The sequence below is a fragment of the Oncorhynchus clarkii genome, chromosome 4 (genome assembly GCF_045791955.1).
Source record: "Oncorhynchus clarkii lewisi isolate Uvic-CL-2024 chromosome 4, UVic_Ocla_1.0, whole genome shotgun sequence".
Taxonomy (NCBI): domain Eukaryota; kingdom Metazoa; phylum Chordata; class Actinopteri; order Salmoniformes; family Salmonidae; genus Oncorhynchus; species Oncorhynchus clarkii.
Genome location: NC_092150.1, coordinates 52,689,703 through 52,716,880, shown reverse-complemented (window position 1 = coordinate 52,716,880; position 27,178 = coordinate 52,689,703). Strand labels below are relative to the sequence as shown.

General features: G+C 42.8%; 2 protein-coding genes across 4 annotated transcripts in view; both read left to right on the top strand.

Annotated features, from left to right (window-relative positions):
* The first annotated feature begins 8,757 nt into the window (after nt 1-8,757).
* Nucleotides 8,758-21,049, top strand: LOC139406937 (activator of 90 kDa heat shock protein ATPase homolog 1-like). Its single transcript, XM_071150104.1, has 9 exons — nt 8,758-9,178; nt 14,288-14,478; nt 17,002-17,084; nt 17,598-17,715; nt 17,828-17,919; nt 18,365-18,490; nt 18,879-18,980; nt 19,085-19,136; nt 20,530-21,049. The coding sequence occupies exons 1-9, from the start codon at nt 9,099-9,101 to the stop codon at nt 20,700-20,702; spliced, it is 1,017 nt and encodes a 338-aa protein (XP_071006205.1). The 5' UTR covers nt 8,758-9,098; the 3' UTR covers nt 20,703-21,049.
* A 611-nt stretch (nt 21,050-21,660) lies between these two features.
* Nucleotides 21,661-27,178, top strand: part of LOC139406936 (protein sel-1 homolog 1-like) — a 71,306-nt gene continuing 65,788 nt past the window's right edge. Inside the window, exons 1-3 of one of the 3 annotated variants that reach the window (XM_071150101.1) lie at nt 21,661-22,172; nt 22,400-22,443; nt 26,704-26,908. In XM_071150101.1, the coding sequence (XP_071006202.1) occupies nt 22,085-22,172; nt 22,400-22,443; nt 26,704-26,908 (337 nt within the window). In that variant the 5' untranslated portion in view covers nt 21,661-22,084. Of the gene's footprint in view, nt 22,173-22,399; nt 22,444-24,854; nt 26,909-27,178 lie in introns of all 3 variants that reach the window. The other 2 variants (XM_071150102.1, XM_071150103.1) reach the window with 2 other exon arrangements.

Genomic DNA, 27,178 nt, shown 5'->3' with positions numbered 1-27,178 from the left:
AGTGCATCCATCTGACTCCATCAGCTGAGCTTGGCTCATCTTGGCAATGGCCTCCACCTTCTCAGGATCCACCGTCCTCTTTCATGATATGTCCGAGGAATTTCACTGTTCTTCGTAGAAAGTGGCATTTTTTTGGGTGCTAGTTTGAGATTGTTGGCTCTTAGACGGCTAAACACAACTTCAAGTCGCTGTAGAGCCTGTTCCTCGGTGGGTGCAAAGACCAACAAGTCATCTAGGTAACAAAGGAGATTTGAGAAGTTTAGGTCCCCAAATATACTCAACATCGTTCTCATGAAAGAGGCCGGGCTGTTACACAGACCTTGTGGCATGCGATTGTACTCATAAAGTCCCATCGGTGTGGTAAAGGCTGTGTACTTCTTGTCCTCTTCTTGACCTGGAATGTTATAAAATCCTGAGGTCAAGTCCATGGTGCTGAAAAATGCACTGCCACCAAGGGCTGCGAGGCAATCTGCTTGATGAGGAAGGGGATGAGCGTCCTTCACCGTACGTGCATTCATCCACCTGAAGTCAGTGCATAACCTCAGACTCCCGTCTTTCTTCCATACCATGACTAAAGGGGAGGCATACTCACTAACTGACTTGCGTATAAGACCTACTTCTTCCATATCTGTCAATACCTTCCTCAGCTTCAGGTAATGAGCAGGCGGGAACTCTTCTGTATGGTAGCCGGAAGGGTCTGTCATCAACCAGGTGGATACTGTGAACATAACCCCTGGCTTCTCCGCAGTCCAGATTATGTCTTGAGAAGATGTCTTCATATTTTGTGATGGTATTCACAAGCTTTTCCTTCCACTGGTCAGCTACCTGGCATCCATCAATGTCAATGTCTACTAATCCTAGATCAGACAGTCTTTGTTTCAGATTGTGGCAGCCATTGTCATCCTGCTTCTGTTCCATTGGGGTCTTCCTCACTTCATTAAGGCCCTGAAACAACCTGTGTATGGTAAATACCAAACAACATCAACCTGTGCATGGTAAATAGCAAAGAACATCAACCTGTGTATGGTAAACAGCAAAGAACATCAACCTGTGCATGGTAAATAGCAAAAAACATCAACCTGTGCATGGTAAATAGCAAACAACATCACCGTGTGCATGGTAAATAGCAAACAACATCACCCTGTGCATGGTAAATACAAAACAACATCAACCTGTGCATGGTAAACAGCAAAAAACATCAAACCTGTCCATGGTAAATACCAAACAACATTGAAATCAAACTGTGCATGGTAAATACCAAACAACATCAAAATCAACCTGTGCATAGTAAATACCAAACAACGTCAAAATCAACCTATGCGTGGTAAATACCAAACAACATCAACCTCTGCAAGGTAAAGTGTGCTTTGTTGCCTAATAGCAAGTTTAGGAAACTGACCCACTCTTTGCTTATGTTGGTCTACACATCCTCTTTGTTCTTCGTTGCCTTTCTCTTATGTTGGTCTACACATCCTCTTTGTTCTTCGTGGCCCTTCTCTTCTGTTGGTCTACACATCCGCTTTGTTCTTCGTTGCCCTTCTCTTCTGTTGGTCTACAAATCCTCTTTGTTCTTCGTGGCCCTTCTCTTCTGTTGGTCTACACATCCTCTTTGTTCTTCGTTGCCCTTCTCTTCTGTTGGTCTACACATCCTCTTTGTTCTTCATGGCTCTTCTCTTCTGTTGGCATATTGGATTGTCTGACTGACTACAACCTTTTTGTATACGGTATTTAATTTGTTTTGGTGGGATGTATACCTTGATGATTTATGTGGTGTTAAGGGATTTTTATGAATAATGACTAAATGATGTATACATTTAAATCAGAACTATAACTGAACAGAATACTACTATGTTACTGTATGTATGTATGAATCTTATTATAATCATAATACTGAATGTAATGTGTGTAGTTTTCGTCAAGAATTAGAAGGACTTTCTGTTCCTTGTTAGAAACTAATGGAGCTATCGTCAGACTGGCTGGAATGCTGTGTTCCTTACAGGACATCCTGTCTCTACCCAAGGAGGGGAGAGACCTTGGGCTAGTAGTAGATTGTTTAACAGGTGGCAGACAATGTGGGAAGGCTTGTGAACTGAAGACTTATTGAGATGTGATACTCTTTATGGTTGTGTGGTAAAATAGTTTATATTTTGATTGTATGGTTGAGACTGGGTTTACTCTACACTTTTATGAATGGACAAACATTGCGTGACTAAGGTCCCTTGAGTTCCCTGAACTCCTTTACCGGACTGGACTCTTTTAGGCTCGAGTTACAGGACTTCTCTAGAGGAACCAGATTTAATTATTTGTTATATTATTATTATTATTATTATTATTATGTGTGTGTGATCATTTATGTTGGTAATACAACCCACCCAAAAGAATACAGCTGTTTTTGAAGTTATTTCCAATGTTTTAAGGGTTCATCAAAAGTGAATGTCCTTCCTGACTTTTACATGAGTCTTTTGTATTGGTGTAAACCAGATGGGACTCATTCCTTCCCAAACCAAAAGGAGAAACCAATATTTTCTCTGGTAGGCACAACCTACCTGGCACCTCTATAAATAATAACCTCAAGTCAAAACCGTTACATAAAATATGGCACCCCAGATGCGACCTCAACATTGCGAAATAATCAAAGCAATTTTTTTGTGTGAAATTGAAAAAATGGAAATTGTGCTCATCCAAGTCATACCTGTCAATGGGAATACACACAGGCTCATTCTGACCGTTGAGCAGACAATACAAATCATAATGTAAATGGAGTTGATTTGGGCCAGAGCCCTGGGAATCTGAAGGCTCAGTCTGGACCACAGGCCACAGGAGATCTAACTAGTAACTCTCTTACTGACATGGACCTGTGTAGAGGTACTGAGCCCTCCCTCTGACACCCAACCTTCCTCCATTGTCTGGTTTATCTCCAGAGGTTGTAGTCTTAAACTTCAAGGTGACATCCTTGATATTTGTCAGACTCAACAACATCTCCAAACTCTAATCCACCATAAATTAAAATGTCTGAGTGAAGAGAAACAACAGAGTGCAACATAATTCAGATACTCACTGAGCACTTTAACCCACAGGCTGACAGAGCTCAGTGGTGCCTGGAACATCACCACACTCAGAACACCCAAGACGAGGCCATGCTGCAGCCACCCTTTGCAGGATGCAATCCACCATGCATCCTGGTGTTCATTTTCATGGTCTGATAACTCCCTCACCTTCTACTTCCTCAATCCCTCCTAGCTCTTTTGGTCATGGTGATTTGAGTAGACGTCATGTGGGGGCGATGCCCATTAAATGACAATTTCCCACCTTTGGGGAAAAAGGTTGACAGTCCTGAGCCGCTAATGTATCTGGAAAGATGTTGTGACTTTCTTGCCCTCAATCCCCTGGCTGATGAAGAATTCCTTGCCACATTAAGGAATGTGTTGCATGGGACAGCTTGAGACTGGTGGGATGTGGCATGTCTCACCACTACCTCCTGGACTGACTGAGTCCAAGTTGTCCTCTGCATTTCTGTCGGAGGACTACACAGATGAGCTGGCAGACAGTCGGGAATCGAGTGCAAAGAGAGTATATGCGACTTTGCATACAGTTACCACTCCCTGTGCAGAAGGTAGAAACCTGGCAATGAGGAGGAAGAGGTCATTATGTTGATCTTGAAGAACATCAACCCTATACTAGCCAGTCAACTCCGAGAGGGAGTCACCACTGTTGATGGACTGGTACGACTGAGACAGCAGTTCGAGAAGGACAGAGAATGCCAAAAGCAATATGAACAGAGAAAGAAACACCCAAACAGTTACCCAAGCCAGACCATCAACAACAGCCAGAGTCTCCAGCCAAGACCCCTCCCATGTTCTGTTGGAGGTGTAGCCAAAAGGGACATTCTTCAGCCACATGTCCAAATCAGAATCAGGTAAACCCTTCCAGAAACCACAAATCACAACAGGCCAACACACCTAACTCCCTTCGCAGGAATGACCATGCTACTCTGGGTGCTTTGACCAGAGCTGAAACCCCAAGGGTCACCGCCTACGCCCCCCCCCCCCCCCCCCCTCCCCCAATCGACATCACCTTCCTTTCAGTTAATAGCGCACCAACTTGTGTTACCCTGTCCATAGGCCCGTGGACAGGAAGAGCCATCCTGCACCCCGGGTCATCCTACACACTGCTCAATGAGAAACTGTGGAAGGAGGTTAAAGGTCCACAATACAACTTGAAGCCTTGGACAGAAGGTCCACTCTGTCTGGCTGATGGTGAGGCTAAACGACCACTTGGATGGAGGAAGGTGGAGTTTCGCCTGTGTAATCGCTCCTATATGATTAATTCAGTTATTCTACAAACCAAGAACCTTGCTTTTCCTGTCGTGTTGGGAATTGATTTCATGTACTTCAGTGGTGTCCAGATTGATATCACACACAATTGCTACTGGTTTCCATACAATCAGAGCGAGAAGCATTTATTTCAATCAGAAGCTACGAAGTTACATGATTGGGGTCCAAATGTGGCAGTCTTCTCTGCCATTGCTCCGGTACCACTAACCCTTGGTAATGCTTTTGATGATCTCCTTTTACAGGCTGTGAGAAGAGCTCAGCTGGAACAGCCAGAGGAGTTAAGGCTGTTGGAACAGCTGCAGAATAATGCTGATGTATGTACTTCAAAGCTGGGATGCACCGGGCTCCTGAAGCACAAAACATTCCTTACACAGGAAATGCCGATCAAGCAGAAGCCATATAATTTGTCCCCAGCGAAGCTAATCATCAAAAAGGGACTCATTAATGATATGTTGACACAAGATCTAATTGAACGTTTCTCCTCTCCCTGGGCTGCTCCTGTTGTCTTCATCCCAAAAAAGACCGGTGGTCTTAGATTTTGTGTGGACTATAGAAAGACCAACAATGTTTCCCAGAGTGATGCCTATCCTCTTCCCACCATCCACGAGATCTTGGAGTCCTTGTCTGGTGCTGTTGTATTCACTACCCTTGACCTCAATAGTGGCTATTGGCAGGTTGAGATGGAACAGGAAAGCAAGGACAAGACTGCTTTTGTTTGTGCTGAGGGCTTGTTTTCCTTTAAGGTCATGCCTTTTGGATTAAAGAATGCACCTGCTACTTTCTAAAGACTCATGGAGATTGCGTTAGGTGAGCTCAAAGGGAAGATCTGTTTCGTCTACCTGAACGATATAATTATCTACTCCCAGACCAGAGAACAACACTTTCAAGATCTTCAAGCAGTGTTGGATAAGCTAAGAGAAGCTGGTCTGACATTGATATGAAGAAGAGCAACTTCTGCCAAACCTCCCTGAAGTTCCTTGGCCATATTGTGTCTTTTGACAACATTCATGTGGATCCTGAAAAGACAAAGGCTGTACAAGACTTCCCTGTGCCAACCACACTCAAGGCCCTTCAACAGTTCCTTGGTATGGCTGGATGGTACCATCTGTTTGTGTCGAACTTCTCCCAGGTGGCAGAACCACTCAACGCATTGAAGAGAAAGGGAGCAAAACTCTGATGGACGGCAGTGCCAGACCTTTGAAACCCTGAAACGACACCTCGTCACACCTCCCATTTTGGGTCATCCCAACTTTGACTGCCCTTTTGTTTTTTACACTGATGCAAGTGATGTTGGACTTGATGCTGTCCTAGTCCAACAGACTGAACTTGGCAGTGAACAAGTGCAAGCGTACTGTCACACTCTGACCATTATTTGCGTTGTTTGTTTCTATGTTTTGTTTGGTCAAGTTGTGATATGAGTGGGCATTCTATGTTGCATGTCTAGTTAGTCTGTTTCTATGTGTTTTGGCGATATGGTTCTCAATCAGTGGCAGGTGTTTGTCGTTGTCTCTGATTGGGAACCATATTTAGGTAGCCGGTTTTGTATTGTGGTTCGTGGGTTATTGTTTATGTGATGTTGCATGTTAGCACTCAGTTTCTGTCATGGTCGTCTGGTTAGTTTTGTTTGTTTAGTGTACTTTGTGTTTTTTTTGTCTATAATTAAAAGTATGTATTCACACCACGCTGCGCTTTGGTCTCCTCAATACGATGATCGTGACACTGTGCCAATGTTTGTGTTGCTTCACAGTCTCCGCTGTACAATAAGGTGTTTTTTTTAATCTGTTTTTTCTTTTTTTAAATCTAATTTTCTGATGGCATGAGTTGTGAAGATGCAAAGCTCACATAATCTGACAGAAGAGGGGCAGCGTGGGAAAGAGAGGGTCAGAGGAGAACATCCGGGGGTCCTGGATCAGAGAGAGATGGTGGGGGATACATTGAATATGCCCTTTTATGTGTGCTGAGATGAAGAGAGCTTTAGCTAAAGCTGGGGTAACATCTTCTGGGAAGGATGAGATGTGTTACATCATGATGGCTCATCTCAGTGACACTGCAATGGGGAAAGTATTGGGCCTTCAGAATAAGGTGTGGCAGGAAGGGAAACTGTCTGGAGGGTGGAAGCAGGCGGTAGTGGTGTCGCTATGGAAACCAGGGAAAGACTCTACTAGTCCTTCAAGCTATAAGCCAATAGCGTTGACATCTCACGTATGTACATTTATGGAAAGGATGATAGCGGAAAGACTGACGTACACCCTGGAGAGTAGAGGATTAACGTCACCAGATCAAAGTGGGTTCAGGAAAGGCAGGGGAATGATGGATCCTGTACTGTGCCTTGAGTTGGTCATACGGAAGGAACAGGCACATAAGGGGGTGGTGGTAGACATTTTATTTGATGTAGATATGGCATATAATGTGGAATGAAGGCCTACTAATCAAGCTGGATAACATGGGGGTTGGAGGAAGGGTTTTTAACTGGATAAAGGATTTTCTTTTTTGGTGATCAATACAAGTGAGGGTGGGGAGCTCTATGTCAGAAAGCTACAAAAAACAGCTTCTATCTCAAGGCCATCAGACTGTTAAACAGCCATCCCTAACATAGAGTCAAATCTCTTGCCACTTTAATACATTTAATAAATGGGTTTAATAAAGGTATCACTAGTCACTTTAAATAACACCACTTTAATAATGTCTACATATGTCTACATATCCTCACCATATTACTCATCTCATATGTATATACTGTATATACTGTATCCTATACCATCTAGTGAGTTTTTCCTAGTCACCGTGCTTCTACACCTGCATTGCTTGCTGTTTGGGGTTTTTAATCTGGGTTTCTGTACAGCACTTTGAGATATCAGCTGATGTAAGAAGGGCAATATAAATACACACAGCCATCACTCATCCATATATGTATATGTACATATTCTTATTCATCCCTTTACATTTGTGTGTATAAGGTAGTTGTTGTGAATTTGTTAGATTACTTGTTAGATATTTCTGAAATGTCAGAACTAGAAGCACAAGCATTTCATTACACTTGCATTAACATCTGCTAACCATGTATGTGACCAATACAATTTGATTTGAGGTAGATAATTGTATCCCCCAGGGAAGTGTAATTAGGCCTTTGTTGTTCTCCAATATGTATCAGACCTCAGCATAAGACCAAGACACAGACAGTTCAAAGTAACAAACATTTATTACAAAACAGGGGGCAGGCAAACGACAGGGGTCAGACAGAGGTCAGTAATCCAGAGCAGAGTCCAAAAGGCACAGTACGGCAGACAGGCTCAGGGTCAGGGCAGGCAGAGGTCAGTAATCCAGGGCAGTGTCACAAGGTACAGAATGGCAAACAGAATGGTCAAAACTAGAAAACAGGGACTAGAGAGAGAACCAGGCATACGGGACAAGACGAACTGGCAACAGAGAACACAGGTATAAATACACAGGGGATAATGGGTAAAATGGGCGACACCTGGAGGGGGGTGGAGACAAGCATAAGACCGGTGAAACAGATCAGGGTGTGACATTATGATTGACAATGTATTCTCCCAGGTGAGGCCTGATACTGGGAGGTCATTGTTTGCGGATGATGGGGCATTGGGGAAGAAAGGAAGAAATATTACCCATACAGCCAGAAGAGTTCAAGAAGCGATTAGTGAAGTTTAGCTATAAGTTTTCAGTTGAGAAAACACAGTGTTTTTTTTCCTAGAAGTAAAGAAATACACTTGAGGTTTTATGGAATAAATCTGGGCATGGGTGGAGCATGTTCGCAGAGTAGTTGTCAAAAGAAAGAAAATGTTGAATGTGATGTGTTGCTTGTCTGGAATGGAGTGGCGGTAAGATAGCATGGCATCAAAAATGCTATATATAGGTCATCACTGGATTATGGAAGTGTAGCATATGGATCAGCAGCTCAGACATCTTTTAAAAAAGCTAGATGTAATCGAGCACTCAATACCTCCCTGTTGGCAGCGATACAGGTAGAGAGGAAGACAATAGTTAGCATGACATATTGGGTAAATGTACAAGAACATAAGGTTACACATCCTACAAAAAGGTACTCCTATAGTGCTGGGGAAATGAATGAAATCTGAGTGCAAGCTTTGGGTGGATAGGCAATGACATGGCGAGCAAGATGGTGTTGCTTGGGAGGGAGTTTAACCCCTCTGTGGTTCTACCTGGCATTCCACCTTGGTTTCTCCCTCAGCCAGTGATAGATCTAGGGATGTTTGAGATGGTAAGAGATGTTGAGGAAGGAGTAGATTCAGTTCTAAGTGAACATGATTTAGACCTTCACTGTCTCTGGTCCACACTCCAATCCAGTTGGTGGCGGTAATGCAACTTAAAGTTGGTTGCCAACTGCCATAAAAAAATCTACAGACGAAGAAGGAACTCTGCTGCTGCATTTTTTGGGGGGGGGAGGGGTATATGCGTCACTTCCGCCTGTAGCTGTACACCACCTTCATATGGTAATGGCGAAAGCTCCTTGCATGTCAAAACGACTTTTCTAGAAAGACCAGGGTCATAAACCAAGAGGAAAACCGTCGCTCAGGAACATAGTTACGGCCATAACGCAATTTTAGATAATAGTCGACTTATTTACTTAATCGGTTTAGCTTGCTTACGTTAGTTAGCTAATCATCACGTTCGTTCCTTTCGGTGCCGGCATTTGCGATTAATTTAGCTAGCTAGTTAGCTGGCGTTAGCAGCTTCGGGGACGCAATTGTACAGCTTGTTTGATAGTAAGTTACTACTGTCGTCATGGCTAAATGGGGAGAAGGGGATCCACGCTGGATCGTGGAGGAGAGAGCCGATGCAACAAACGTCAACAACTGGCATTGGTGAGTAACGTTAGCTTAGTTGAAGAAAGCACACTGCCTTTCGAGATGCAGTTGGAAAGGCCTGCTCACTGGCAAGCTATTATCAGACCAAGGCAAGGGTTCCGGAAGTAGCAACCCGGTTTAGACTGCTCCCACAACAGTTTTGCTTCGGTACTGCACTGCAGTTTAATTAACGCCCGGCCCAGACTCCCACATAGAGAAGTCAGTGGAAAATGCCTAAAAATACACGTTAGTCATCACCTTTGGGCGGTGGTGGAAAAAGTACTAAATTCTCATATTTGAGGAAAAGTAAATATACCTTAATAAAAAAATGACTCAAGTGAAAGTCACCCAGTAAAATACTAACATATTTCTTGAGTAAAAGTCTAAAAGTATGTTTTTAAATATACCTAAGTATTAAAAGTAAATGTAGTTGCTAAAATAGACTTAAGTGTCAAAAGGAAAAGTGTGGATAATTAAAAGCACAATAGTTTTTTCAAATTTACAGATAGCCAGGGTCACACTCCAATGCTCAGTCATCATTTAAAAACAAAACATTTGTGTTTAGTAAGTCTGCCAGGTCAGAGGCAGTAGGGATGACCAGGGATGTTCTCTTGATAAGTGTGCGAATTGGACCATTTTCTGTCTTGCTTAGCATTGGGCTTTTGAGTGGCGCAGCGGTCTAACGCACTGCATGTCAGTGCTAGAGGTGTCACTACAGACCCTGGTCCGACTCCAGGCTGTATCACAACAGGCCGTGATTGGGAGTCCCATAGGGCGGAGCACAATTGGCCCAGCGTCGTCCAGGTTATGGGTTTGGCCGGGGTAGGCCATCATTGTAAATAAGAATTTGTTCTTAACTGAGTTGCCTAGTTAAATAAGACATCTAAATATAATGTACTTTTGGGTGTCAGGGAAAATGTATGGAGTAAAAAGTACATAATTTTCTTTAGGAATATAGTGAAAGTTGTCAAATATAAAGAAAGTACTGATACCCCAAAAAACTACTTAAGTAGTAATTTAATGTACACTTAAGTACTTAACACAACTGCCTTGGTATAAAACATTCATTGTGCGTGTGTTGTTGGTCCATATATAAACCAGACCCCCAGTGTCTGGTCTGGAGCGTGAAGTCACGAACTCTGCTGCTGCATAGCAACCTAGCACTGCCAAAATGCCAGGTCTGTCTGAGGAAGCCTATGTAAATTACGATCGGCAGAACTGCCAAACTAAAACGTTTTAGATGCCCGTTTTGGGCTCTATAATGTGTTTATGATGATCAAGTTCCGTCCCCACAGTGAATTATTTGAACGTTCGCTACAAATCCAGATATTTAATTAAATAGTGACCCATTCTGAGGACTACATTTGTCGTCATACAGGACCGTGCTGACAGACCAATCACGATGGGATTGGTCGATGAATCGGTAAGTATATAGGAACCGGACGATATTAGCTATAAATGCCAACATCTGCATTGGCCCGATGTCTAGTTTAACGCCAATGTGCAAAAACGATGTCAAAGCTGACGTTCATACCTATATAACGTAGGTAGATGACGAATGACGCCACGGAGAATCCAGCGCTGCACGTGCAACACAGCATTCCCAACCTAGCCCACAATGTGTTGTGTGGATCTATTTTTCAGTTTCAAAGGAAGATAACAAAAATACCACATGCAATGTTGTTGCTGCTATTTCCTGAGGAGGTGAGAAAGTGAAATCTTTCAATACCACAAACCTAATTACTCATTTGAAAGTGCAGGAAAAAAACTAAGCACACACTTTCAACAACTAAAGAAGTTCAAGTCGAGCAGTCATTTGAAAGAGTGAGAATTTCAGCGAAACAACTCAAAGGCGAAATCCATTAACACCAAGATAATGGTATTCATTGCACTTGACTGGTTGAGCCCCAGTACACATTACCAAGTAGGTGATTTTTTTCAGATGTTGCCCTACCGGAGTTACACAGTATTGTTGAAACGAACATCCATGAGCTACTTGCTACTCACTGCTATTAGCCTCACGACTGATATTTAGATCAGTGGTAAGCCCCATGAGCATGCCAAGTCTGACAGCCCAGTGGGTCGACAAGGATTTCATACTGAGGAAAGCCGTATCGCATGCTCATTAATGTGCTGGTTCTCATACCGCTGCTGCCATTTCAATGGCATTTGAGAACATGTTTGAAGCACGAACACTCCTAGCTCCATTCAAACAACTGACTGGAGAAATAAGCTCAACTGCGTTTGCAGCAGACGTGATACCCTGTCATGGCATTGGAATGCCTGCTCAACAAAAATGCCAACAGACTGTTGGGTTAACTTGGAAAAGTACTAGAGGCTGTGATCAAACGATTCAGTGGCATTCTCTCTGAGCCTCTTTACTGCTACTTCGATGCAGACTAGAAATAGGGTTTACGTCAAATGTTAGACACAGCTGGACAAGATGGAAAGGGACACAGTGACAGTGCCCCCCGAGGAGGAAGACCCACGACAGAAGAGGCCACGGACAGACAGAGCTGAAAGCTGCTTGACATGTATGATGAAATCCTGGTTGAGAATGAAACGATTGAACAACGAAACAGCACAGCAAGTAAGTGAAAGAAATAGGTTTTACTGGTGATGGGGACATATACGTAAATTACAAAATAACTTCTTGGTCAGTGTGTGTGTGATATTTAACTGTACTAGAATGCTTAAGGACAAAATATTTTTAATTGGGTATCGGTATCAGATTTTTTGGCAAGGAAAATATCGGTATCGCCCAAAAATGTCAAGTCGGTGGATCCCTATGCCATAGACATTAAGGTTGACTCTCTCAGGCAGGGAGTTAATGACCACATTGAGCATGATCTTTTGCTAGTTACTGCCACTTACATCATTAGCGATTTTTATATATATATATGCTGCATGCGACTGAAGAGAAGAGCCAACCAAATAGCTAGTTCCAGCATCAGCGAGTGCTCTGGAAAGGCAGTTTGCCAGTTACAACACTAGCATTTTTAAGTATCTTGCTACAGTAGCTGGATCGAATTCTCTGTTAGCTAGCCAGAAAAATGTTGAGTAACATTTACGCTAACTTAGCTGATCAAATCATTTAGTTTATGATGTGAAAATGAGGTAAAATAACGTTTCAACATCAGATGAGGTGACGTTAGCTCGAGGAAACAATTGGCTATATTATTAACTGGTTATACGACTCCTGGTCGTATGGTTTCCTCCAGACTTTGATGTACCTGTACTGTCTCCTCCTCTTGGCTGAGGTCCTTGATAATCTTCTTGGCCTTTTACTCCAGGTGCTGTAAATTTCCCGGGGAGCAGGCTGTGTGCCCCCAATGATGTGTTGGGTTGGCTGGCCCACCTTCTGGAGAGCCCTGCATTTGTAGACAGTGCAATTGTCGTACCAGTCGGTGATGCAGACCGACAGGATGCTCTCAATGGTGCATCCTTAGAAGTTAGTGAGGGTCTTAGAGGCCAAGCCAAATGTCTTCAGCCCCCTACACCATACTCTCTGTGTGAGGGGACCATTTCAGGTCGTCAGTGATGTACACGCTGAGGAACTTGAAGGTTTTTACCCTCTCCACTTTACACCACATGCACTGGGGTTAGAGAATAATCAATCGTGTTGCTGTGGACACAGGATATTCACACACACACACACACACACACACACACACACACACACACACACACACACACAATACCTGTTTGACCTCTCTGTGATACTGTAGGCCTACGTATGTTACTTAACTGAGAAATACTATAGCTGTAAATGAATGACATTCACTGCCATAAACCTGTCTCCCAATACATTTATATTAGCTTACACAGACCCACCGTGGACCTTGTCAAAGTGGTAGTTGCTTGTTACTAGACAGACATTTTCAGGTTTTGCCAGAGATTTTCAAGTAGATTTTAAGTTGGAACTGTAACTTGGCCACTCACACTTTGCCACATTTTTTGCAGTATTACTTTAGTGCATTGATGCAAACTGGATGCTTTTTTTTGGAATATGTTTATTCTGTACAGGCTTCCTTTTCAGTCTGTAAATTAGGCTAGTATTGTGGAGTAACTACAATGTTGTTGATCCATCCTCAGTTTTCTCCCATCACAGCCATTAAACTCTGTAACTGTTTTAAAGTCACCATTGGCCTCATGTTGAAATCCCTGAGCGGTTTCCTTCCTCTCCAACAACTGAGTTAGGAAGGACGCCTGTATCTTTGTAGTGACTCTGTGTATTGTTACACCATCCAAAGTGTAATTAAGTTCACCATGCTATTATATCTACCAATAGGTCCCCTTTTCTTTAAGAGGCATTGGAGAATCTCCCTGGTCTTTGTGGTTGAATCTGGGTTTGAAATGTACTGCTCAACTGAGGGACCTTACAATTATCTGTATGTGTTGGGTACAGAGATGAGTTAGTCATTCAAAACTCATGTTAAACTCTTATTGCACACAGTCCGTGCATTTTAGTATGTGGCTGTTAATCAAGTTTTTACTCCTTAATTTATTTAGGCTTGACATAAAAGGGATTGAATACTTTTCATCTTTTAATTTATGAATTAGTTGTTGGTTTTTAATCCACTTTGACGTTATGGGGTATTGTGTGTAGGCCAGTGACAAAAGCACGTCAATTGAATCCATTTTAAATTCAGGCTGTAGCTGAACAACATCTGGAAAAGGTCCAGGGGTGTGATTGTCTTCAGAAAGTAATGTATATTTATTATTATGTAAATAAACCCAATTGAGCTATATTTCTGAAGGAAAAATTCACTTGCCTAAGGATAGGTTATTGAAATGGATTACTTTCTTTTGAGTCCATCTAGGGCTATGCACATACTGCTACAATGGAGCTTTGCTGGCATGGTGCCAGCAGCACCTGGGTTGTGGGTCTGACACCCGCACGGGCCACACATACTGAACATGTCACTGTGCCAATGTTGACAGCTAAATTACCATATCACAGTTTTACTAGTTCATTACACAAGGCACAAAATATGAGCGGTCTGATACGGGGAAGTTCTCCAGTAACAAATGCTTGTTTCTGTTACAGAATGCTTTGTTGGGTGACTGTGTGCCCTAATGAACTCAACCCAGTTGAATATATGAATTCATTGCGTGTCCCTACAGGACGGAGCGTGATGTGACAGGCTGGTCGACAGACAAGCTGAAGGAGCTCCTGTTGGGGCTGCGCGTGGAGGGCCCCGAGGGGAGCTGCGAGGTCACCGACGTCCCGAAGCTGGACGGCGAGGCGTCCATCAACAACCGCAAGGGAAAGCTCATCTACTTCTATGAGTGGAATGTCAAGGCGACGTGGACCGGTGAGTGCAGCACACTCTCACACACCACTCTGTATGGAACTCATGTTGAACATATAGTAAGATGTTTTCTGCAAAAAGTACCACACATTTTGATTGAAACAGGGTTTTGAGCCAAACTAAGAGCAGCTTAGCACTCGTTTCCATGGTGATGAGACGAACTTTGATTTATTTTATTTAATCAGGTAGGCTAGTTGAGAACAAGTTCTCATTTACAACTGCGACCTGGCCAAGATAAAGCAAAGCAGTGCGACAAAAACAACGGAGTTACACATGGAATAAACGAACATACAGTCAATAGTACAATAGAGAAATATATATATATATATATATATATATATATATATATATATATATATATATATATATACACACACACACACACACACACACACACACACAGTGTGTGGCAAATGTAGAAAGATTAGGGAGGTAAGGTAATAAATAGGCCATAGTGGTGAAATAATTACAATTTAGCATTAACACTGTAGTGATAGATGTGCAAGTAGAGATACTGGGGTGCAAAATAAATAACAATATGGGGATGAGGTAGTTGGGTGTGCTATTTATAGATTGGCTGTGTACAGTGATCAGTAAGCTGCTCTGACAGCTAATGCTTAAAGTTAGTGAGGGAGATATGTCTCCAGCTTGTGATTTTTGCAATTCCGTTCCAGTCATTGGCAGCAGAGAACTGGAAGGAAAGGCGGTAAGAGTTGGCTTTGGGGATGACCAGTGAAATATACCTGCTGGAGCGTGTGCTACGGGTGTGTGTTGCTATGGTGACCAGTGAGCTGAGATAAGGCGGGGCTTTACCTAGCAAAGACTTATAAATGGCCTGGAGCCAGTGGGTTTGGTGACAAATATGAAGCGAGGGCCAGCCAAAGAGAGCATACAGGTCGCAGTGGTGGGTAGTATATGGGGCTTTGGTGACAAAACGGATGGCACTGTGATAGACTACATCCAGTTTGCTGAGTAGAATGTTGGAGGCTATTTTGTAAATGACATAGTCGAGGATCGGTAGGATGGTCAGTTTTACGAGGGTATGTTTAGCAGCAGCATAAGTGAAGGAGGCTTTGTTGCGAAATAGGAAGCCGATTCTAGATTTAACTTTGGATTGGAGATGCTTAATGTCAATCTGGAAGGAGAGTTTACAGTCTTACCAGGTAGTGTCAGTCAGAACCGTCCAGAGTAGTGATGCTAGTCGGGCGGGCGGGTGTGGGCAGCGATCGGTTGAATAGCATGCATTTAGTTTTACTTGCATTTATGCATTTGGGTCCCAAGGTTTTTATATGACCAATCAAATCGAGTGGTTAAGAGCAGTTGGAGGCCACGGAAGGAGAGTTGTATGGCATTGAAGCTCGTCTGGAGGTTAGTTAAGTGTTCAAAGAAGGGCCAGAAGTATACAGAATGGTGTCGTCTGCGTAGAGGTGGATCAGAGAATCACCAGCAGCAAGAGCAACATCATTGATATATACAGAAAAGAGTTGACCCGAGAATTGAACCCTGTGGCACCCTCATAGACTGCCAGACGTCCGGACAACAGGCCCTCCAATTTGAAACACGGAACTCTATCTGAGAAGTGGTTGGTGAACCAGACGAGGCAGTCGTTTGAGAAGCCAAGGCAATTGAGTCTGACGATAAGAATGCAGTGATTCACAGAGTCGAAAGCCTTGGCCAGGTCAATGAAGACGGCTGCACAGTACTGTCTTTTTATTGATGGCGGTTATGTCATTTAGGACCTTGAGCGTGGCTGGTGTGCACCCATGACCAGCTTGGAAACCAGATTGCATAGTGGAGAAGGTACGGTGGGATTTGAAATGGTCAGTGATTTGTTAACTTGGCTTTTGAAGACTTTAGTAAGGCAGGGTAGGATAGATATAGGTCTGTAACAGTATGGGTCTAAAACAGTGTCCCCCCCTTTGAAGAGGGGGATGACCGTGGCAGCTTTCCAATGTTTGGGGATCTCGGACGATACGAAAGAGGTTGAACAGACTAGTAATAGAGGTGGCAACAATTGTTGTTGTGAAATTGTTAGGTTAGATTGCTCATTGGTTACTACTGCATTGTCAGAACTAGAAGGACAATCATTTCCCTACACTCGCATTAACATCTGCTAACCATGTGTATGTAACATAACATTTGATTAGATTTTTTTCAATTTGGGTGGATCATTTAGGAAAGAGAGGGTCCAGATTGTCTAGCCAAGCTGATTTGTCGGGGTCCAGATTTTGCAGCTCTTTCAGAACATCGACTATCTGGATTTGGGTGGAGGAGACGCGGGGCTTGGGCAAGTTGCTGTGTGGGGTGCAGAGCTGTTGGCCGAGGTAGGGGAGCCAGGTGGAAAGCATAGCCAGCCGTAGGAAAATGCTTATTGAAATTCTCGATTATCTTAGATTTATCGGTGGTGACAACTTTATTCTCCCGTACACAAAGACCCAGGGGTTCAGTGAGATGTGGGTGGGTTGTCATAGTATCTGTCTTCAAAGTAGGCTTCATGACATCTCCTGATCTTTCTTTCTCCCCCAGGAACATCAAAAACCGGAATCAAGTACAAAGGGAACATTGACGTTCCCAACCTCTCTGATGAAAATGACATGGACGACCTAGATGTAGGTTATGACAGAATGCCATTCAGGATCATGCTCTTTCAGGCTAATCGACAGCTGCTAACTGTTGGTTGTAATTTTAGTTACTCTTGGAAAAGTTACATTTGTTTCTTTTCTACTTTATTTAACAATTTTCAGATATGAGAACAGAGAGACATTGAAAACAGTACAACATCCCTAGTCCCTTTCCCCCCCATCCATCCCTCCCTCTCACCCCACCAAGGCTTCATACAAGGACATCACAAAAAAGTAAATAAAAAAAATGAACAATGATGGAAAGAAAAACTAAACATTCAAGAAATGTTAATGATAGTAATTGGTAATGGCAACATCACTGCTAACTTCCAATTGTAGCACCAACACCATTCTCCAATAGGAGCACCAACAACATCTAGTCGATATCAGTGGGCCCAAAGGGAGTTAAGTTTATTTCTTTCCTTTATATGGGTAGAACAAGACCACACCTAACATAACAATATGTTTTGTCTTTGCGCTCTTTTTTGGGGGGTGGCACAGATCAGTGTGGTTCTTTGCAAGGATGAACCCAATACACCTCTTACCGAACTCATGAGGAAGGAGGGAGCAAAGAAAGTGCGAGCTGCCCTGGGGAGCTATGTTGGCCACCTGAAATCAGGTGAGGCCATTATTCAAATCTATTTAACTCTATTGGCTGTTCATAGCCATATTTCTATATGCGATAGTTCAGCTTGATACGAGTTGAATTTGAACGTTTCCGATAATTGCAGAGTTCACTCAGGGCATGATCCTGCCCACGGCGAATGGGGCGGCGAGCAAGCCACAGCCATCGCAGACAAAGGTCAAAGTTGACAAAACCCAGGTGGGTAGCAGTTTCCTTCTTACCTTACGTCTTGATTCTCTAACCTCAATCTCTACCGTTATGGATTTAACAATGGTGGAAACTTCCAGCTAATGTTTACATCAATCCAATACAAACAGAAGAACGGAGAAGAATTGGGACGCAGCCAATGTATCAAGGGGGTAATGATATAAAACCCAACTAGCAAGGAACGTTCCATACATGTTGTGTTCAAGAAGAGGCCAATTAGCAAAAGAAAATAAAGACATTTGTGCTTTTTTTTATCTGCAAAAATGTAACTGAAGTTCATCCCCACCGCCCTTCATACAATGTAAAGCGCCACAATCCATTCCAAAATTAATTTACTCAACTTCCAAGTTTTGGATATCTAGTATTCAGGCTTATTGAGTATTAAAGTACAAATACTGGGACTTCATGATCATGCTTGTCTGTTGTATGTCCACAGATTGGTCCCTCTTCTTCTGCTCCACCATCCAGCACAGGGGTCAAGATTTCAACCTGCAAGTTTAGTCTCAAGGAGACCTTCCTCACCTCACCTGATGAGCTGTACAGAACCTTTATCAACCAAAACGTGAGTGATCAAGTAGTCTTTTCCTTGTTAACAAGCTCAGGTAGAGTAAGAATATCATTGAGTGCATGTGCTAGTTTGCCTTCTAAAGAAAGGGTTTTCCCATCATTTTTATCCTTTTTTCCCCTGTGGTATTTCACCAGTGCAGATATTTTTGATTAACTCTTGGATTTTACTGTTGCTTTCAATTGGGAATGAGGAGCAACCTCCGTGAACTAGACTTAAACTCTGTAGATTACTTCCGGTTCAGAAATGTTGCCTATTGTAAGATAATGTCCACCTACTTTTAAATTGGTGGCCCATAACTATTTTGAATCATGACTACAATTGGCTGACAGCTTGTAGGAATCATAGATTTGACTCCACTCTGGTCTCCTCTCTGGTAATGCAGATGGTCCAGGCGTTCACCCATGCTGCAGCTGTGGTCGACGGAGAAAAGGGAGGGAAGTTTCAGCTGCTAGAGGGGAGTGTCAACGGAGAGTTTACAGAGCTGGTGAGGACACGTGTCTTCTTGAGATCATGTGTGTTATCCATCAATCGTAACCCATTGTGGAAGAATGTCCAAATCTAACTGTAGTCTTTGTTTCCACTTCTTAGGTCCCAGATGAGAAGATTGTTATGAAATGGAGGTTCAAGACCTGGCCATGTGGTAGGTTTCCCCACCTTGCCCAGTTGGCATCTTTATTTTGTGTGTGCTTTCCAACAGACACTGGGAGACATTCACCTTTCAGCAGACAATCTAAAACACAAGGCCAAATATACACTGGAATTGCTTACCAAGATGACTTTGAATGTTCCTGAGTAGCCTAGTTAGTTTTGATGTAAATTGGCTGTCTAGCAATGATCAACAACCAACTTGACAGTACTTGAAAAGAATAACGTGCAAATATTGTATAATTCAGGTGTGCAAAATGTATAGACTCACCCAGCATGATTTAAAGCTGTAATCGCTGCCAAAAGTGATTCTAACATGCATTGACTCAGGGGGATGAATTCTTATTTAATCAAGATCCAGTATTAGTGTTTACATTTTTTTTTATTACAAATTGTATAATTTTTCCTCCACTTTGAAAGTATTTTGTTTAGATCTTTTACAATAAATGACAAATCCATTGTAATCCCACTTTGTAACAATAACAATGTGGAAAAAGTCGAGGGGTGTGAATACTTTCTGAAGCATTGTATTTATATTCTGGATTCTGACATTGCTCCCGTGATATATCTACTTTGGATTTGTTAATTGGACACATTCTGACATTTCTTGTTTTGATTATCTGTGTATTTGCTAGACATTCTACCACTGATAGACCGATATCTCACTGAATGTATAAATGTGAAGCATCCTGTTGGCGTTTCCGCTCACAACCAAATATTTTATGGAAGCGATAGCAAGCTCACTGGCGGGCAGTGGGAGAAGATGGAACGAGATGGATTTTGGCTGACATTTTGTAAATTCTCATCAATAGTTTTCTGTTCCTAAAAGTAGAATCTGTTATGGACAGAGTTTTGTGTACTTTACCGTTCGCAAAAGTAAAAAAAAATATATATTTTTTTAAAATGCGCTGCTTAGGAGTGCAAAAGCAAATTGAGTTATTGTACACTTCCTTAACGGAAATATGCAGTTGTATACTGGAACGCGCCAATAAGATATTGCTAGCGCGTGCTTGGCTCTGCCCGCCTCTATGCTTGTTCTGCCTACTATCACTCATTTGTTCCCGTTAGACCACAGCTTGTCGATTCCATCTTGGTTTAGTTCTAAAAATATGATTCAACTGCACTGTTTGAGCTAGTAACAAGCATTTTGCTGCATCTGTAACACCTGTAAATCTGACGTGACCAATACATTTTGATTTTAACATACCTGATTAAACTGATCACAGGCTTGATGATTAGTTGGATCCAGTGTGTTGAAACTGGGCAGGAACAAAAGCCTGCATACCCTGTTGGAGACCCATGACTGGACTTGAGGAACCCTGGATAGTAACATAAATAGCTTGGATATATTGTTTTTGCAACAACTCACTCTGATTTCCCTCTTCCAGAGCACTATGCGACTATCACTCTAAACATGAAGGATCGAGGCAATGAGACTGAGCTGAAGCTGGAATGTAAAGATGTCCCTACTGGAGAAGAGGATAGGACGAAGGAGGGTTGGAAGAGATACTACTTTGAAGCCATCAAACAAACTTTTGGATTCGGGGCCCGACTCTATTGAGATTGACTCTAAGTCATGAACAAAACAAAAAAGAGAACCTGATTATTTAATGTGAATGAATACTCTCTTTGGCACTGTCTCTTGTAGCACTAGCCATACTGTGTGCGTAGACAAACGGTGCCCTTTCCACTTGGAAGACTGGCTTGCAGTGTAAGGGTCAGTGGTTCAAGGCTTCCTTTGAGGTCTGCTTACCACACTGAGTCTAAGCAAAGGAGATGTAGAAACAATCACTCGAATGACAGTATATTTACGTGCTGACAGTATTTGGAATTAATGATCAGTATTCTCTATTCAATTCTGCACATTTTGAAGTGTGTCGTGCTGAAATAAATGCGATTTTTACTGAATTATGTCTTGTGGGTTTAATGATGAGTTATTGTGCAAGACTACTGGTTAGTGGCTACCCGATGTCCAGTGATGTTTCTCTTGAAAAAAGGTTGCTCACGCTTGATATTCTTAAGAGATTTGACAAACAGACATCAAAACAAATTGCAGTGCAAATGAAATTTGGACAACAAGAGGTACATTTAATTACAAAAGGTTTTGAATTATATTTCCAATATATTATCCCAAGGGTATACAGTTTACCATACCCATTATGCAGGTAGCCAAGCGGTTAAGAGCATTGTGCTAGTAATCGACGGGTTTGAATCCACGAGCCGACTGGAAAATCTGTCGATGTGCCCTTGAACTACGAATTTAAACCTGTCAGTCGCTCTGGATAATAACGTCTGCTAAATTACTTAATTATGCTAAGACTAGTACTGATTACTTTTTTTTGGCGTGCCAAATACATGTTATGCAACACAAACGTACACGAATTATGTCAGAAAGCGTTTCGTCTGTCGACGTGTGTAGAACCACAGGCGGAAACATTTTTTGCGACCCCGTGCACGCAAGGAACGTAGTGTGTTTACACACCGTCCTCTACGTTGGTCAATGTCAGCCAGCGCGTGCTAGGATAGGTTTATCGGGGAGACCAGGAAATGGCGGTCAACGGTAGTTTAGCTAGCTGTCTGATAAACTGCGAACGGTATAACAGCACATCGTTGCAATTTATCAACGGGCTTCAAAGACCAGGAACGCGTACCTAGCTAACGAAACTATTTTTTTTTTTTTTAGCTAACATGCTAGCTGTCCTGCTAAATATCTTCCATGTCAGCAGTATAAAAAAAAAGCATGAGCTAGCTATCGTTAGTTAAACAAACAGTGTACCTACCCTATGCTGCTATCAAATATGTATTTGGTGGGCTTTGTGCTCGTGAATGTTAGTTAGCAGCGTATGCAAGAGGAGAAACCTGTACGTGGATGACTAACATTGGCCACGGAGCTAACTTCGTTAACTAAAGTAGCTGGCTAGCAGTCTTTAGTTTGTAATCGAAATGGATTTTAAAGGGTCATTCAAGACTTCGAGGATGGTTTTGTCCCTGGTCGTTCTCCTTGTATTTTTCTCACACGGAACAGCAGCTGGTAAGTCTTAACGTCAGCTGGGTAGATGTCATAGTTGATACAATTTGACAGATTCTGTAACGCTAGCAGTAGTAAGCTTGTTGACAGTTTTTAGAGGCGCTAATACCAATACTGTGTAGGAAAGTACTTTCTTTTTCTACGAAGTGGTGTTTTTTGAACGAAAAATGTTTGGATTGTCAGCTGATGCACAATGCCTAATCAATTACATTTTCTTTGTCTTTCTACAGATGAAGAGCTACAGGGGAATCATGATCATGCTCCTGAATTGAAGGTAGCTATAAACACATTTCACTAGTGCTAGGTTCAAATAGGTACCTTGATGTAACAAGCAATATATTTGGTAAGTATTCACACCCCTTGACTTTATCCACATTTTTATGTTACAGCCCTATTCTAAAATGGATTAAATAGTTTTTCCCCCACAATCTACAATCTACCCCATAATGACAATGCAAAACAGATTTTAGAAAATGTATATACAAAAATAAGGAAATATTACATTTACATAAGTACCCTTTACTTAGTACTTTGTTGAAGCACCTTTGGCAGCGATTGTCTTCTTGGGCATGACACTACAAACTTGGCACACCTGTATTTGGAGTTTCTCCCATTTTTTGCTGCAGATCCTCTCAAGCTCTGTCAAGTTGGATGGGGAGTGTCTCTGCACAGCTATTTTCAGGTCTCTCCAGAGATCGGGTTCATGTCCGGGCTCTGGCTGGGCCACTCAGACATTCAGAGACTTGTCCCGAAGCCTTGGTTGTCTTGGTTGTGTGTTTAGGGTCATTGTCCTGTTGGAAGGTGAACCTTCACCCCAGTCTGAGGACCTGAGTGTTCTGGAGCAGGTTTTCATCAAGGATCTCTCTGTACTGCTCCGTTTATCTTTTCCTGACTAGTCTCCCAGTCCCTGCTGCAGAAAAACATCCCCACTACATGATGCTGCCACACTGTAGGGATGGTGCCAGGTTTCCACCAGACGTGACACTTGGCATTCAAAGAGTTCAATCTTGGTTTCATCAGACAAGAGAACCTTGTTTCTCAAGCTGGCTGTCATGTGCCTTTCCGTCTGGCCACTCTACCATAAAGGTCTGATTGGTTATTTTTATTTATTGACCTTTATTTAACTAGGCAAGTCAGTTATTTACAATGACGGCCAAACCCAGACGACGCTGGGCCAATTGTACGCCGCCCTATGGGACTCCCAATCTCGGCCGGATATGATGCAGCCTGGATTCGAACTTGGTACTGTAGTGGCACCTCTTGCACTGAGTTGCAGTGCCTTAGACGGCTGCGCCACTCGGGAGCCACTGCAGAGATGGTTGTCTTTTTGGAAGGTTCTCCCATCTCCACAGAGGAACTCTGGAGCTGTCAGAGTAACTATTGGGTTCTTGATCCAAGGCCCTTCTTAGTCCAAGGCCCTTCTCCCCTGATTGCTCAGTCTGGCTGGGCGCCTAGCTCTAGGAAGAGTCTTGGTGGTTCGAAACTTCTTCCATTTAAGATATATGGAGGCCACTATATTCTTGGGACCTTCAATGTGGCAGACATTTTTGGGTACCTGATCTGTGCTTCGACACAATCCTGTCTCGGGGCTCTATGGACAATTCCTTCACCCTCATGGCTTGGTTTTTGCTCTGACATGCGCTGTCAACTGTGGGACCTTATATAGACAGGTGTGTGCCTTTCCAAATCATGTCCAATCAATTGAATGTATCATAGTTGGTCTCCAATCAAGTTGTAGAAACATGTCGAGGATGAGTCTCACAGCAAAGGGTCTGAATACTTATTTCAATTAAGTTTTTATTTTTGTTTTTTAATTATACATTTTTAAAAATGTATAAAAACCTGTTCACTTTGTCATTATGGGGTCTTGTGTGTAGATTTATGAGATTTTTTTTGTACTTTTTAAAATCCATTTTAGAGTAAGGCTGTAACGAAATGTGGAAAAAGTCAAGGGGTCTAAATACTTCCCGAATGGACATGTCATATATTGATAGACTGGATAGATTCATTACGTCGTCACAATCTTCATTCTCTCTTCTATTCTATCATCTCTTCCTTCCACAAAATCCTTCTCCATCCTGTCTCCTGACTCTGCATCTTCAACCCTAATCTCTTTCCACCTACTTTCACTCCCAGTGTCCCCTTTCCTCCTGGCCGGCTCAACCCTCCCCTTCTGCTCTTTGGCTGAGTGACACAGAACAAGGCTGCAGGCAGCTGAGCAAAACTTGAGGAAAACTAAACTTTCCAGACGACCTATCATCCTTCCACCCTCCTCTCTACCTTCTCTTGTGTATCCTTTGCTGAAGCTGCTTTCTATCACTCAACCCTGGAAACTCTTCGACACCTCCTCCGTCCTTAATCCTCCACCACCTCCCTCTCTGCAGATGACTTTGTAATAAAAAAATAAAAAAAGACATCATCATTCACTCAGCCTACTAAAGCCACTGGTCCCACTCACACAGAACTACCCTACGCCTTGACCTCTTTCTCCCCTCTCTCTCCAGATGAAATTCTGCGACTTGATGTCAAGCCGCCCGACAACTGGTCCACTCAACCCCATCCCCTCTTCCCTTCTCCAGACTATCTCTGGAGACCTTCTCCCATTCCTCACTTCCCTCATCAACTCATCCCTGACCACTCTCCGCTCTGCCAAAGCTGAATCTCTCTCTGTTCTCATCCTCCTAGATCTATCCTCTGCATTCAACACTGTGAACCACCAGATCCTCCTCTCGACCCTCTCAGAGCTGGGCGTCTCAGGCTCTCCACACACTTGGAATGCATCCTACCTGGCGGGTTACTCCTGATCTGGTTTTAGGCCCTCTCCTCTTTTCTCTATACACCAAGTCACTCAGCTCTGTCACATCCTCTCATGGTCTCTCCTGTCATTGTTATTGGGATGACACTCAACTACTTTTCTCATTCCCCCTTCTGACTCCCAGGTGGCGACACGCATCTCTCAGTGCCTGGCAGATATCTCAGCTTTGATGTCAGCCCAGCACCTCAAGCTTAACCTCGACAAGACTTAGCTGCTTCCTCCCGGAGAAGGCCTGCCCTCTCCAAGACCTCTCCATTACGGTCGAAAACTCCACGGTGTCCCCTTCCCAGAGTACAAAGAACCTTGATGTGACCCTGGACAACACCCTATTGTTCTCTGCAAACATAAAAGCAGTGACTCGCTCCTGCAGGTTCATGCTCTACAACATCCGTAGAGTACAACCTTGCCTCACACAGGAAGCGGCGCAGATCCTATTCCAGGCACTCGTCAAAGCCCGTCTGGATTACTGCAAGTCTCTGTTGGCTGGGCTTCCCACTTGTTCCTTCAAATCCATGTAACTTATCCAGAACATTGCAGCCCATCTGGTGTCAACCTTCCTAAATTCTCTCATGTCACCCCTCATGTTGCTCCTCCGTGCACTCCACTGGCTTCCAGTCAAAGCTCACATCATTACATCCGTGGTGCTTGCCTACTGAGCAGCAATGAGAACTGCTACTTTCAGGCTATGCGCAAACCCTACATCCCAATTAGCCAACTCTGGTCTCTTGGAGGTCAGCTCCCGCTCAGCCCAGTCAAAGGGGTTAATCCTTTTGAATTCAATCTCTTTTTGACAGCATGTCTTTTGTTTTAAACAAAACTGGTTTTGCTCATAGAAGAAGAGGTCGGAATGATTTAACGTCTATCTAAAAACGCGAACTTCATATTTGCGTATGTTGTAGCTTAGATCCTATTTTGTCATCTAAGTTTTTTGTGTTGTGCCTCCCGTCGGTTGAGACAACATGCTCTTGAATACAGGGTGGGTGTCATTTCAATCATAGCAACAGAATGGACCTATCCCTTTAGACCACTGCGCTCTATCAGGTACACCATTGAAATTGTAACTTCTAATTACTTCCACAAAGATGGCCAACGGTCCACCCACCGTTGAATGTCAGCTCAAATTGTCACGTCTATTCAATTATCTATATTTCTATGATTTAAATAGGTTTTCTATGGAGGATTGACAGTATAATTTAAAACAACAGATATTCCCATTTGTCAAACATTCTCTGATATCTGGACCTCCAACCATCTTTATGGTACCATTTGGAAGTAGACGTTTAAATTATCTTCCTATTTTAGTACATTTATCAGTGAAAACATGGCATCCTGTATTCAAGGTCATGTCTCAACTGATGGTGGGCACAACACGAAAATCTCAGATGTAAGCTGCAACATCTGTGAATATGAAAATAATTTGAGTTGATGGTTAAAATGACAATTTGTATAAAAAAATAAAAATATTTTACAACCCTGTTTATAATTATATCAATCTTAACCATTTATCTTTTCCAGTGATGAAGACATTGATGTCTCATGGTATGGTTGTTTAGCAAAGAACTGACCAAAGCAGATTTGTGTAGCGTTGGTGTTACACTCACCCACTAACCATCAAGCTAATGACAGTAGAATAAGTTATATTTCATCATGTAACATGACGTGACTTAGAATGCCTTTGTTTCCCCTCCACCATCTCATATTGGTTGTTTCCCCCTCTAGTCTTACCATGACCCCAACTCTGAGGAGGAAGAGGACCCAGTAGGTTCCAGGATTGTAGCAGGAATGGTGACTTCCGCCAGGGAGGCCCCGCAGCATGAGGGGGAGAGAAGACTTGATGGTGGGGTCCAGGAGGGTGGGCAAGAGGGGGAAGAGAAGGAGGACTTGCCCACCCAACCTCCTCCCGTTGAGGAAAGGTCCAAAGAGAGTAAGTACAGCCAGGACAAACTAATTTTCACAATTTCACTAATATCATCAAAATCAATAAATCATAGCACGTTTTGGGGCTCATTCAGTCGATTCAGCAAAAAAAATAACTTCCTCTCACTGTCAATTGCATTTATTTTCAGCAAACTTAACATGTGTAAATATTTGTATGAACATAGCAAGATTCAACAACTGAGACATAAACTGAACAAGTTCCACAGACATGTGACTAACAGAAATTGAATAATGTGTCCCTGAACAAAGGGGGGGT

What these genes read in the sequence shown, in the direction of transcription:
- LOC139406937 (XM_071150104.1), top strand. Translation starts at nt 9,099, where the DNA reads ATGGCTAAATGGGGAGAAGGGGATCCACGCTGGATCGTGGAGGAGAGA. An exon ending in GAACCTTTATCAACCAAAAC is followed by an intron (nt 18,491 to 18,878) that starts GTGAGTGATCAA and finishes CTGGTAATGCAG; the next exon opens with ATGGTCCAGGCGTTCACCCA. An exon ending in GTTCAAGACCTGGCCATGTG is followed by an intron (nt 19,137 to 20,529) that starts GTAGGTTTCCCC and finishes TCCCTCTTCCAG; the next exon opens with AGCACTATGCGACTATCACT.